Source organism: Mesocricetus auratus, unplaced genomic scaffold (genome assembly GCF_017639785.1).
Source record: "Mesocricetus auratus isolate SY011 unplaced genomic scaffold, BCM_Maur_2.0 Super-Scaffold_100010, whole genome shotgun sequence".
NCBI classification, from domain to species: Eukaryota; Metazoa; Chordata; class Mammalia; order Rodentia; family Cricetidae; genus Mesocricetus; species Mesocricetus auratus.
Genome location: NW_024429194.1, coordinates 49,883,062 through 49,897,973, shown reverse-complemented (window position 1 = coordinate 49,897,973; position 14,912 = coordinate 49,883,062). Strand labels below are relative to the sequence as shown.

Here is a 14,912-nt window from a genome sequence, read left to right as displayed (position 1 = left end):
TAAGTAAACAAAGGAACATGAATTAAAAGATTACTTTCAGCTCTGAGGATGGTCTTGTGGTAAGACTCTGGCTTCTGTACTTGACTCAGGCTCATAAAAATTCAAATCAACAATTTGGCTCTAGCCTACATGAAATTTAAATCAGTAAATCTTCTCTAAGGGAAGGTAGCAACTGACTTTTTTAAAAGATACCAAATTGGAAGGAATGGCTAACATGTTCCTTGTTTGTAGGGACAAAAAATGCAAGGTTCCAGAAGATAACAGCTGACTGGAGCACCCAATCAGAACTTGCATATTGAAATTTAACACAGATGAATGGAAAATTCATTCCCATGGGTTAACACTACTTCACAGGCCTCGGGCTGCTTGTCCTGAGAACAGTTAAGGATTAGTAGCAAATGGGCTCCATGGAGGCTGGCAGTTAGTGTGTCTCCTAAAATATCCTTGTTGCTTTGGCAGCTTGGATGGGTAAGTGGGACCCCACCAAGGCCGGTGCAGGTGCCACAGTTCTGTTCTTTGATCCCTCCACCCCCAAGCTAGAACAGTGTGCATATTTACAGAAATGCTTTTCAATGGGAAAGCACTCAGGAGAGCCTGACCAGGTGGCACAAGCCAGGGGATTGCAGTTTATGTGTAGGAGGGCATGTTTGCACTGTGGTGATGGATTTCTGAGGGGTGCTTCAGTTCTTTGAAATAAGTGCAGGGCTGGCCTGTACAAAGGGGGTTACCTTCTTACATACCAGAAAGTAGTTAGTACCAGGAACAAGGGTGAGAAAGATCTAAGAGTCTCTATTTGGCTTCTCATCACCAATTTCTCTTGACCTTAATCACAGCAGGATATCTGGTCCCTTCATTTCTCTTTGGTGTCCTAATCCATCTTTGATGGGCCTTAGGTGCCTTCGTCGACTACGTTAACAATACCTGAAGCTCATGTGACTGAGCCTCAGGACCTCCCACCACCATTTTTCGTTTGCAAGCATGGCTCGCCCCTTTCCTCGGCTTGTAGCTTGCTGAGAAACTCTGGGATAAGCCGTGCCAGCTGTCTCCTTGACAGATCTGTGCTGTCTGTCCATTCATGGACCTTCAGGCCTGTTCAGCGTTCTATATTCATCTGGCCACTTCCTCTTGAGTTCCCGTGAAAGCAGCTCTAAGTCATTCCCTACTTTTTAAGCCGCAAAGCCCAGGTGGATAGTTTCCATAAACCTTCCTTTCCACACATTCATTGTTATTGTGTCTCCTTTCTCCCTTTCTCCCCTTTCCTTCCAGCTCAGAATTCTGAGTGTGTGTACATATGTGCACATGCAGCTTTGGGTGTTCCTCAGAAGCCATCCACCTTGTATTTTGAGATGGGGTCTCTCACTTGGTCCTGTGACTCACTGGTTCAGCTAGGTTGGCTTGCTGGTCACTGAACCCTAGCGATCTGCTTCCCACGACTGAAATCACAGGCATTCACCGCCATGCCTACCTTCTTAAGGTACATGCTGGCTACCAAATGTTCCTTAGGTTTGCCCAGGAAGTGCTTAGACTGAGATGTCCCCGGTCCCTCCACATCTCAACACTATTTTCTCATTTCCTCGGGGATCGTCTTCCCTAATTTATCTCCTTTCTTCCTCCTCTCACGTCTCCCTCACTGCTGCGCCATCCTCCATCAGTGAACATGCCCAAGCACTTTGGGCAATAAATTGTGCACTGACTTGTTTTAAGATGGGTTAGAGAGGGGGGAAACCAAGCCAGAAATCCAATTAAGAGGCCTTTCCAGAGTCTCCCTGAGAGACAAAAGGTGCCTGTCTAGGTTAATGAGAGAGAGGGGAGCAAACAGGTGAGATGCAGAGGGATTTTAGTAGCAGAACAACTCCGAGTAACTTGTTTTTATTACTCTGTCTTGTTTTCTTCACCGCACTGCAAGCCCCTCTAACGTTTCCTTCATAAAATGAAGCTACAATCTGTGAAAAACTAGGACTCCCCAAGAGGTGTGAGAAAGGTGCCATCAGGAAGGTGGCTTGTTTACGGGGTAGGGAACCGTGTCTCTTGATTAGGAGAAAGAACACAGTGGACTTTTGTTCCTCCAAGGGGGATCCTGCACCCACTTAGTGTTGCTGCTGTCACTGTCACTGAAAACTTTGGAGCTTAAGGCAGTACAAATGAACTGCCATGGAGCTCTGGAGGTTAGGGGACTCGGGCCTTCAAGGCCTCAACAAAAGGTGCCCACAGGGCCACATTCCTTTCTGGGAGTGATGGAGAGAATTGGTTTTCTTGTCTTTCCCAGTTTGGAAGCCATCTTCATTCCTCGCCTTTTCGTCCCCTCTGTCCTCAGCTCCGAAGTGGCTCATTAAGTCTCGCTTTGCATTGCTGTCGCCCAGTCTCTTCCTCCTTCTATCTCTAGGTTCTTGTTATGGCGCTGAGCCCCACCGAGATAACTCAGGATGATCTATGTCCTTCAGAGGTAGCTAGTTAACAACTTTCATTCCGGCTGCAAACTGGGTGTGCCCTGAATGTCAGCATCTTCACAGGGCAACAAGAGCATCTGCTAAACCCCTCTGGCCTGCCACATCCTAGCGCCAAGCGGTACCTTGAAAACAATTAACCTGCATACTCTGAGTGCCTGCATCTGCATCCCAGCTAACTGAGATGGGTTTCAGGGGACACACAGAGAGCGTTACCAAGACCCCTCACTTCAGGTTTCCTATGATTCTGTCAACATGGCATTCCCCCATCTTCAAAACTTCATTTTTCTTTCTAATCTTGTTCTGCTCGCCCCAAAAAGTTAATTTTGATTTGTGCCAGTGGTGTTAATTCCCAAGAAGTCAGCTGAGTAGAACATGACAACACTTCATACATTTTTTTTTTGCTGGCAGGAAGTAGATGTTCGAAAAAGCAATTAAACTACGGAATTATTCTCGATGCAAAGGTACCAGCCTGTACAGGGTATTTTCTTCCCCCAAGAAGATTCACATGAGAACCACCTTCATTAATGTGCAGTTAACACTACTGGTCCAGTAAGTGAAGTGAAACATACGCAGAGGAGCTGTTTTTCAGGCATCTCTGAATGGCTCAGCATTTGAGAAATGTGACCAGAGATGGTTATAAACCCCTTTTAGCAGTGCAGGAATGGCAAAGCCATAAACTCCGGTTCTCACCGGTGCAAAGAAGAGGTCTCTGGCTATTTGATTGCTGCCCTTATTGTGGAGGGTAGGATAGTGTTCATCTCTAAGTGTGTGATTTCCTCAAGGCTGGAAGCAGCCGTCTGTGCCTGGGACCTAGGAGGGACTGTGGCTTGAATCTATTAAGGTTTTTAATACTGCATGGTACTTTCTGCTGAATTGTAGGCATGCACTGGAAAGGGTGGATTACAGGCCTAGAGTTTTGGTGACGGCTTTACTAGATTCCCCACTTTCTCTGTCCATTCAACCGCCCGGCAGATACTATGCCTCCACATACCGAGTTCCCTTAGTGTTTAAGATGCTGTGGATATAGATTTGCCCCGAGTAACTTACCCTACATCAGATAGAGTCAGGCAAGTAATCCTGGAGCATGAGTGAGAGCCTGAGGAGGTGTATAAGTTAGAATTGTGGCTTCTCATCTCCCGATCTCTCACTTTTCACTCTGACTGCATTTATCCTTAAGATCTACCAGTGTCTTCCTCCTTTGCCAATTAGATGGGCTATTTGACTGTGTTGTTTTTATTTCCAGCTCCATTTGCTAATACGGCCTTTAGGCGCTTGCTACTTGCTCTAGAAAATGAAATCTTCTCACACTAGTACAAATAAAAAGAGGTTATTACACAGGTCTCGCCAGGTGTCAGGTGACTTAGGGGAGTTAAGAAAACAGCAGGGAGTGTGGGGGACAACCTTCTTTAAGACTGGCCCCATGTATCTCCACTCTGTCTCCCATCCTGTATAATTGGTAAGAGTCTGATTGGTGCATTTTGGCTTTTCAAGCCAGCGGCTTCCTGACCATTGTCATTCATTGTGAATATACTCTGATTGCTTCCTGCACAGATTCACTTACCATGAGGTGCAATTACAGATGATCGGTCCTGACTTGCCATGATTCGACTTACAATTTTTCAGCCTCACACTTGTGCAAAAGCAATACCCTTGCAACCATTCTATTTTACATGCCCAGCACAATATTAATAAATTAAGATACTCAGCAATTTTTCGCCAAACATGCTTTGTGTTGAGTGGCATTGTGCAACTGGAGGCTACTGCAAGTGTTCTGAACACTTACAAAGCAGAGGCGCCTAAGCTGTGACATTGTGTAGGCTAAGCATACCAAATGCATTTACAAGTTTTTAAATTGTGTGTGCTTAAGTGCATGTGTGTGAACGTGTGTGTATATGAGTGTGCATGCACAAGTGTGCATGTGTCTGTGGAGGTCGGAGGTCAATGTCAGGTGTCTTCCTCAATCACTCCTCCACCTTATTTTTGAGGCAGTCTCCGACTGAACCTGGAGCTAACTAATTAGCTACCCTAGTGAGCCAGCAAGCTCCAGGGATCCTCCTGCCCCCCACCTTCTCATGGCCAGGCTTTCAGATATGTACTGAACCCAGTACTTGTAGGTGATGGTGACCCCAACTTGGGGCCTCACCCTTGCACAGCAAGCACTTTACCAACCAAGCCACATGCACTCTTGACTTGCAGTGTTTTTAGCTTATGAAGAACTTATTGGTGCCTAAACGCTGTTGTGAGTCACAGTGCATCGGTCTCTGTCCATCTTATCTCTGTGTTTGCAGATCTCTTTCCCAGCTCTGCCACTGACTGAATTGTTCCTGCTCTGTCCACACACTGGGACTAGACTCTTAGCAAGTAATTGGGTGAGGTTTGCAGATCTCTTTCCCAGCTCTGCCACTGACTGAATTGTTCCTGCTCTGTCCACACACTGGGACTAGACTCTTAGCAAGTAATTGGGTGAGAGTAAGAGGGAAATACATGCCGACCACATTTAAAAAGGATGGAGTAAAGAAAGGGAACTTAGGCGAAGGTGTTAGGTCCACTGTCCGTGTGTCTGTGGAGGAAAGAACTTCTCTAGGCAGCTGGTACAGAGGGCAGTCTTTCCCAAATAAACCTCGACCAACATGTTAGCTACATGTTCTTACAGTTGTAAAGCCAAGCCTTCATGGCCTGTTGTGAATATTCCCATTCTTTTCTGCTTCAGGTTTATCGAACAGCTAATATACATCAGGCTGTCCATCAGACACTTTGCACACATCACTTCTTCCCATTTTTACAGACTCCAGCAGATAATAGCCTCTTTCCTGGCTGCTGAACTAAGTTACAAAGATCTGAGTAGTTCACCAAGGTCACAGAGTTAGCACTTAGTAGAGCCAAGATTCGAACATAGCTCTGTTAAGTCCAGGGCTCCATCCACATCACTCTGCCTTCTACCCTTGGGCAGGCATACTTGCTTCTCTCTTGTACTATCAGCTACGTTGTTCATAGAGAAACCCCACTTAACTATTCTCTCATTATAGAGTTTCTGTCTGTGTGCTACACTGTGCCTCCTTGGGACAGAACTGTAGCTGACTCTTTCATCCTCAATACCCATCACTCAGTGAGGACTCAGTCTATGTCTGTCTCCTAAACTGACTTTGGAAAGGTAGGTAGGAAGGTTTTGCACTTTTTTCATATTCCCAAAACTCCAAAAATACCATTGTTCCTAGTTATATAGCAGGAAAGTTGTTAAGGATTTGAAAATTGCACATGTTTTCTTCCAGTCTCTGATGAAATATAAAGAACATGCATATGTTCTCTCTGCCTGTATCATGCTTGGGCGCAGTCAGTCAGTTCGAAACTGCTGTGCTCCTGTGGGTGGTAGATGCAGATTGGCGGCGTGTACCAACAAGCTGGTGGAGGATTCATTTGGCTCTAAGCAGCAGCTAGATATGCTACAGGATGACACTCACTCAAGCATTTATTAAATGCCTACTACATGCACTCTGCCAGTCACTCTGGAGTAGACATGGTAACCATACAGAAGTGGCAGAGGAGGATTCCACTCTCATATGCAAGGTACATCTTTCATAAAAGGAAGAGCCCAGATGAAGGTCCGAGGTTAGGAGTCTAAACCAGGTTTGAAGCACTTGTATGTGCTGGGTAGAGAAAAAGAGTCACCTGGAAAAGCTAGCTGGTTCCATGTTGCTGATGGCCTTGAATGCCAGGATGCACAAATTGCACTTCATTCTTGATACTTCAGTAAGGGAGTACGATGGTCACGATTCTGTAGCCATCCCTCCAAGTCCACATGTTCTCTGCCCATGAGTTTAGTTCACCACAGATCAGGAACATTTTGGGAAGAAACCCAACATATATAGAATTTTGTCTTTCCTTATTTCCTAAACAATGCAGTATAACTGCTTTCATTGCTTGGAGGGTATTTAAAAATACATATTAAAAGTGCATAGAGAATTTGCATATGTTACATGCAAATACTACCCAGTTATAAATAAGGAAGTGACTTGAGCTCCCATGGGATTTGGTATCTAGGGATCCTGGAACACATCCTCCTGAGTACCCCAGGACAACTACATGTTTGGAAGGACAGCAGCAGCAGAGTGAATTTTCAAGGAAGAGGTTAGAAGTAGAGAGACAAGTTATTTTGTATCCATTGATAATGTTGGGTCTTGGCTAATAACAAGGTAGTATAAGTAGATTCTCTTCTCTGGATAGCTTTTGAAGCTCCAGCATGGTATTAAGACTCATTGGTAAGCCAAGAAGAATGTCTAAGGAGCCATCACAGAAAAGCTTGATAATGAACAATGTGAACAAGGAAATCTGTTACCAGCTATTCAACCAAAGACAGCTCAGCTACGAACCAAACAGCACCTTGAGCATCTGGAAGCTTCGTTAGTGCATGAGCCAACAGGGTAGGCCTGGTGCAGGTATGCCAGAGCCTGTGTGGCCAGATAGGAAAGCCCCCAGAGAAAGGAGGGGATCCAGATGAAAACTACACAGGAGGTAACATCACAACAACCCTTTTCTAAATAGCAAATTGAGTTTGCCAAACCGGACAGACATTAATAGAGAAGCAAAACAGATGAGTGGGATATTGGAAGGCTAAAGCAGTTGCTAAATGAAGCGCTAACTGGCAGTCTCGATTGTCACCCAGCAGCCTGAATGGCTGCCTGGCGGGCACGGATGGACCACTCTGTTACTTTGGCAGGGGAGCCCAGTAGAACTGCTGTCAAGGGCAGCAGCTTCCAGCTTTGTTATAAAGCTGCTGAAGGGCCTGGGGCTGTGGTGGGGAAGGAGTGGCTGTGTGAGAAGCTGCACCAGAAGCAGTCCCTGCAACACAGCCACTGCCTGCATGAATTTCATGAATTCTGTGTATGCAGAGTACCATTAGTCACACATGAATGGAGAGCTGTTCCTACAGCTCTCGAGAGCTGCATTTCCGCAGGCAGAAGCAGCCTCCGAGCACAACCTTGGTTATCTGTGCCCTGCGTTTGTCACCACTTGAAAATGAGGTCTTTCTTAGTCTTAAATGCTCAGACCCTTCGATTCTGCTGAATTGTGAATAGTGACCTGCTGGCTCCTGCGTGTTTGTGTACACGTAGGGGCACATGTGGTTTCTCTGTCCTCCTTGAAGGTGTCTCTGTACAGAAATAATGTAGTAGATTGATGAATTGTGCTGCTCTCTTCACATTAGCAGAACCCACTGCCTGACCAGAGCAGAAGTGAGCCCAGAATTCAGCATTAGTGAGGAGTAGCCAAGGACAGGCAATCTGCTCATTTGTGTAAAGCTTGTTATTACCTCTTCTAATCACGGAGCATCCTCCAGGAGTTGGATCTAGTTCTCACAGATTTGATATCGCAACTCTATTAGTGATGATTTTCTAGAGAAACATTTGGAGCTAAGATATATAAAATAAGAAGGAGGGCTGGGGAGATGTTTCCATTGGTAAAATGTTTGCAGCACATGCACGAGGACCTGAGTTTGATTCCCAGAACCCACATGAAAATTGGGCACTGTGCACTGTGACACAAATCTGTAATTCCAGGGCTGAGGAGGTAGAAACAAGGGACTTCTTGGAACTCAATGAGTTTTAGCGCCAGGATTCATAAGAGAGTCAGTCTCAAAACCTAACGCAGAGTTCCCTTGTAGAAGACACCAGATGTTGACCTCTGGCCTTCACATGCATGTGTGTGCACCCACTCATTCCCCCCACATACACACCATTTAGGACACAGAATGATGTCTGTCTGCACATAGCTGCACAAATGTTCATGTGGCTTTTGTTTTTTGTTTTTAAAAGGATTGCAAAAGCAATGCAAGTGTCTGAAGAGAAAGTTTCTATGCAAGCAATAGCTTACACTGTTTTTGCCTTAACATAATGTAACTTTATGTCTTGCAGAGGAGAGTAATCTGGAAGCAATTATTTTTGTGTTTATTTTATAATTCTAGTCTTTGCTATTCACAAAACTGTGTGTAGGTATCTTAGAAAATTTGGTCTAATGCTACAATAATTTACTTTCTGTAATTAATAACTTAATGTAATTAATGTAAGCATTTTATTATTCAAAAAGGCATGCTTGAAGTGGCAATAATGATGGTCATTATTAAGAAATTTTACATATGGACAAATTGTTGTGACTTGAACTGCTAAAATTGCATTTACTTAAAAGGTATTGGAAGTGTAATATAGGTAACTCCAATGCACTAGTTAGGTAAAAAGCACTTATTACTTATTATTACTGTTGACACCTTTCCTGGGCTAAGTGGTCTTGTTTCTTTGCATCTTGGTTTAAATATAGGGCCTTATACATGCCAGGCACATGCTCTACCAACCGAACTCCATCCTCTGCCCCATCTTGGCTTCTCTTAAGAACATTTTAATGTTCAGTGGATGTTTCTGGAGTTTTTCTTTCCTGCCAGGTCCTGCCTATCTTCAGCCCCAAATAAGCACACAGAGACATATATTAATTTATAAACTATTGGCCGATGGCTAGGACTTCTTATTGGCTAGCTCTGTCTTAATTGTTAACCCATTTCTATAAATCTATGTATTTCCACATGAACTCGGATTGCCAGAATGCTTGGACCTGTTACTCCTTTGGTGGGACATGGTGTCTCTTTTTGGTGGGCTCTCTCTGCATAACTTTTCCATGATTCCCCTTGTCTCCTAGTCCTGTTTATCTTCCTGCCTCTATTGACCAAACAGTGTTTTATTCATCAACCAATAAGCGAAACATGTATACAGAAGGATAGCCCCCATCAATGGGAAAGAATACCTATCTTTTAAACATGATAAGTAAATGAGAAAAGAGTATCCACAAACAGCTGAGGGGTGCTCACAAGGCTGACATGATGTCCGTAGCCTTAGAGAACCTGCCCAGTCTGGTCTCTGTTAAGGCTGACCTGCACTGTGCTCTAACAGCCTCTCCCTTTGCTTCCCGCTATGCTCACTGTGAAGTACTCTCCAACCATGCTCCTTCTGCCCAGGATGCTCTGCCTTCCCCACTCCATCAAGCTCCGTGCACTCATCCTCCACATCTGAGTGCACCTACCAAGCTGGATGTCCCTGCCAATGATGCTACAGCATGGTGCAATGTAGAAGTCTAGTCCACTCTCTGTGGTTGTCTGATCATTGTCTACATCTCTACGGCCTTTAGGGTTCAGGAAGTTTGGTGCTTCTTCAAACAATAAGTTAGTGATTCTCAACCTTCCTAATACTGCCACCCTTTAACACAATCCCTTATTTTGTGGTGACCCCCAACCATAAAATTACTTGGTTGCTACTTCATAACTATAATTCCAATACTGTTATGAATCATAATAAAAATATCTGATATATAGGATATCTGATATGTGACTCCCAAAGGGGTTATTGCCCATAAGTTTAGAACAGTTACAATAAGTTTTTTTTTTGGTTTTTCGAGACAGGGTTTCTCTGTATTGTTTTGGAGGCTGTCCTGGAACTCACTCGGTAGACCAGGCTGGCCTCGAACTCACAGAGGTCCACCTGCCTCTGCCTCCTAAGTGCTGGGATTAAAGGCATGCACCACCAATGCCCGGCTACAATAAGTATTTTAAAAAGAATATTCACTATGTCAGTTTGGTGACACCTCTGCCATTTGGAAGGCCAAGACAGGAGGATTGGAGGCCATATAATGAGGCCCTATCCAAAATAAACAAATTGACTGAATTGGGCTTTTTTTTTTTAAAGAATTTTTTTTATTGGTTCCATTTTTCTTTTTTTTGTTGTTGTTGTTGTTTTTATTTTTTATCATTTTTTATTTTAATTTTAAATAGCTTGTTTTACATGTCAATCCCAGTTCCCTCTCCCTCCCCTCCTCCCGCACTCCCCTTCCCCCCCTCCCTCCCACCCTATTGCCAAATCCTTCCACATAGGGGATATCTAGAGTCTGTCATTTTACTCTTGGTAGGGTCAAGGCACTCCCCTAAGAGTCCAGGCTGAGAGAGCATCTCTCCTTGTGCCATAGGCACATGAAGACAGTTTGTATACCAGGGATAGACACTGATCCACAGCTCAGGGCCCCATAGGTTGCCCAGGCCTTCTCACTGACACTCACATTTGGGGGGTCCAGATCAGTCCCATGCTGGCCTCCCCACTGTCGGTCTGGGGTCCAAGAGCACTCCCTGTTCAGATCAGCTGTCTCTGCTGGTTTTGCCAGCCTATTCTTTGCCAATTTGCTCATCACTCCTCTCTCTCTGTCACTGGGTTCCTTGGGTTCAGTTCAGTGCTTAGTTGTGTGTTTGCCTCTGCTTCCATCAGTCACAGGATGAAGGCTCCCGGATGGTTATAGACATCAAGTTCATTATCAGGAATGGGCATTCGAGGTGGTCCCTCCACTATTGCTTAGCTTGCCAATTGATGTTATACCTTTAGATCACTCGAGGTCACTCTGGTGCCTGATCTGTTTTCGATCCTATGATTCCCTCTTCCCCCTATTCTACCCCCACCCCCTCAACTTCCTGTTCCCCCATGACCAACTCCCTTCCTCTTTACCCCCTCTATTCTTCCCAGGTCCCACTCCCCCACCCCTCGCCGTGTTCCCCATCAGAGGATCTTGTCTCCATCCTCTTCTCTTGGGTACTATGCATATATGCATATCTTTTAGGTTGTTTCCTGTTTCCCAGACTCTCTATCTGTGGAAGTGCAGACTGGCACTATCCTGATCCATATCTAGAATCCATATATGAGTGAGTACATACCATGTTTGTCTTTTTGCGACTGGGTTACCTCACTCAGGATGGTTTCTTCCAGTGCTATCCATTTCCCTGCGAATTTCAAGATTCCATTGTTTTTTTCTGCTGAGTAATACTCCATTGTGAATTGGGCTTTTTAAGAGAAGGTCGCAAAGCAGCGAAGGACTTAGATGTTAAAGAGTCGACTTTTCTAATGAAGTCTAGAGAAACTAAGAACCATAAAATGTGAGAATAGTAAAAACCCATAGGAGTACTGAGTGACACATACAAGTATATATTCTATTAGAAACTCAGAAAAGCCCAAAAGTTAGTATTTTTAAATGTCAGGATTTGAAACCAATCTTCTGATCAATAATGTCAACATTTCTACAAGTTCTGTGCCCATAGCCCATGCTTTTTCTCATTATAACCTAAATACTGTTGTATACAGATCGGTGTGGAATAGGCCGCCTATTTTCTAACATAATCAAGAAATAGTCTGTACTGCTCAGTTAAATGTCTGGTCAATAGTATCATATTACACATACCATGCTTCTATAATCCATACCCCATGAATCCAATTATAACAAAATCCATTTAATTCTAAAGCTCACTGGTCCCGATTTAACTCTGAGTGGATCATGTATAGATTGTACAATTCTTTAATGAGCACTCCCCACTGCTCCATGCATTGCTCTAGCATTTGTTAGCACAGAAATCCTTCTCATATAAAAAGAGGTGAGATAGGTTCTGCTAAAAGATGTACAACAGTCTGTAATAACCACAAGTTCTTTGAGATAAAGGTCAATTAATTCCAGCAGGCAACCAGAAAGAATCCATGCTGAATTTGATGGAGGAAGGAGTCTACGTCATTAAGGATTGAACGCTCTCGGGCATCAGAATCCTGGCTCATACATGTGTTTACTTTTACTCTGTTTGAGGTTTTATTTTCCAGAAGGGTGTTTGAGAGCATTTTTTGTAATATAGCTAGAATTACCATTTCACAAGTGTAGTGCTCCATATTCTCCCGTCTTTATAAACATTGACGGAGTTTCACAGCACGCTTCTGTGACCCTCATATGACTGCTTCCACTGTGCCCAGAGAGAAGCTGAGGCATGAAGCTATTTCTGTATGTTTTCTAAAGATACCCCCGAGCCAGTGGAAAGGAAGCTGGAGACAGAAAAAGATCCTGTGTCCTCACTGAGAACACATCTTGTATGTATCTCAGTCTCCGAGAGGGTTGACTGCCAAACCAGAGTTGGCTTGGTACCCTTGTTCTTACAGCTTCACAAGGAGATCCCTGTAGAGGTGTGCACACAAGTAAAGTAGGCATCAAGGTGATTACCCAGATGAATGCTCGATTCTCTGAAAGGCCTGGAGTGTGGCAAGAAGATAGATGGTTAGCTTTCCAGGGCCTTTCTAAGTTATAATTCCTCTCGATCTAGCAGGAGATCTGTAGGTGAACAATACTTGGGTGTTTACCTCTCTGCTTCTCTTCTCCTTTTCTTGTAGATCTATGCAGTTAGATCGGTTGTTCCGAACAGAAGCAATAATGAGATCGTCTTGGTGCTACAGCAGTTTGATTTCAATGTGGATAAAGCCGTGCAAGCCTTTGTGGATGGTGCGTATACATGCCTGCCTGGAGCTGGGAATGCCGCGGCTCCTTAGTCCAGAGACCCTGTAGTTTTCCCTTGTATGAACCGAGCATTGCTTACTTTCTAACACTTCTCATAAAAGAAAATAAAAATAAAAATACAATAGACAACACACCTTTCATCCCTGCCCTCTGGAAGCAGAGGTGGGCAGATCTCTATGAGTTCAAGGACATCCCGGTCTACATGGTGAGTTCCAGACTAGGTAGGGATGCATAATGAGACCCCGAGTTCCTGGCCAGTTGAGGCTAATGAAACCTCATCTCGAAGAGTAAAAAAAATACAGAAATTAAAAAGCACAATAGACTTCGAAAGAATGTAGACATTGCAAGAGCAGAATGCAGAAAGGTCTTTTCCCCTCATTTAAACTAAGACTGTTAATACCTAAAGGACACTAATTATAAGCTACTGGTTTCTCTGCCATTATTTCAGTCTGATTAAAATGTCCTTTATGTGATGGTGTCCCTATGGGTAGAGGACATTGCTGGAAGGCATTACCTCTTCAACAACAGATATCTACTGAGTGTCATGGCTGTGACTCTGATGCTCAGGTAGTCTAAGTGGACCGAGTTCTTCATTGTAATGGTTTTTGTTTGTGATAGTTATATCACTCAGCTATTCATACTGTCAGTTCATCTACCTGTTAAGTGATTTTGGTTTCCTAGGGAAAAAATTCTGGTTTTTGTTTTTGTTTTTTATTTATTTTTTTAGCAAGTGCCTCGCCAGTGGTATTGTAGAGCCTCAATTCTGAAAAGTGTTTATTTTGCACATTTGCAAGTCTAGATATCTTTTCTGTAAATTGTAGAGAGATTTTCTTAATGTTTTGTTTTGAATAAAGATCTCTTTCTTGTCATGGTTATTTTATGCCTTGTTTGCCGGCATATTTTTCTGTTCTGTAAATAATGAACTAGTTAAATGCAGCCTGACAAATAAGGTCGGGAAGACATACCAGCACATATCTCAACTATACCTTCTTCACATGCTGTCAAGGACAGCTTGCTTTCCTTAATTTGTGAGGAGTTTCTGCAAATATAATAACATTTCAGGGCAAGATCCAGAAGCCAAGCCCTGTGCCCACATTCTGTATCAGCACTTGAAGCTTCGGGTCCTAATTAGCAGATGATGATCCTTCTTACAAACCTGCAAGCAAATCTGCTGTGTGAAACTTCTCACTGTTTGCCGTCGACTATGTCTACTATGAAGATTTCTATGTAAAATCTGCAGTCATTAGGACCAAATGGTAGATGTGATCCCCCCCCACACACACACGATTTAAATTTTGTAAATACGCACTTCGAAACTGAGAAATTCGAAATCCTCCTGTCAGGTTTTCCTTGCCACATCACTTCGATGGGAAAAGATTCAGAAAAATGTTTGGGGCTGCTTGCCCATGCCTTTCCACTCCAGCTTGTGAATGGTTTCTCTTACAGAGTGGCGTGGTAAGATGCTCAGAGGCCAGCAGCTAGTGGGCTGCAGTCAAAGCTGTGGCAATCTCAATGCAGGATCTTGCTGCTGGGGTTCTCAGGTTGTCCATGTCAAGACCTCACTAAAGCTCACTGATTGCTGAGGATCTTCATCTGTTTAGTTGTAAACCAATGGGAAGAGTTGCTTAAAACCCAGAAGAGTCAAAAATATCTGTTGAGTGTCATTTGGGGGCACCCTGAAATCACACATCCAAATGGTTTATAGAAAACACCTCCAAGCATCTTTGACACAGTTAAAATTTAATAACAGTGCTTTCAAAACTCTTTGTAAGTTAAGAGCATTTCTTGACAATTACTTTATGGAAGCTCATTGTCCAAATTACAAATATGGTTGATGCCAAAATACGAAAATGAGACGGACAAGTGTCGAACTGCAAAATCAGCAACCCGCTTTCCGATAAGAATAGCTTTTAACATTTTGTAAAGTAGAAGCTTAGCTGTAAGAGCGACTGATAAGTAACAAACAGGTAATGCCCCCGTTACTTAGAAACTTTGGCAAATATTAACTCCTTGGGTAAATTAGAGAAACACCAACCCAGTTAATAAAAGGTATAAATTCATGGCTGGGCATGGTGGTGCACATCTTTAATCCCAGCACTTAGGAGGCAGAGGCAGGTGGATCTCTGT

At 43.6% G+C, this 14,912-nt stretch overlaps 1 protein-coding gene across 4 annotated transcripts in view; it reads left to right on the top strand.

The window, feature by feature from the left end:
* Spats2l (spermatogenesis associated serine rich 2 like) overlaps positions 1 to 14,912 on the top strand; it is a 174,474-nt gene that overhangs the window by 90,275 nt on the left and 69,287 nt on the right. For all 4 annotated transcript variants that reach the window (XM_013121137.3, XM_013121136.3, XM_013121135.3 and 1 more), the window contains one exon: positions 12,662 to 12,770. In XM_013121137.3, the coding sequence (XP_012976591.1) occupies positions 12,662 to 12,770 (109 nt within the window). The remainder of the gene's footprint in view (positions 1 to 12,661; positions 12,771 to 14,912) is intronic.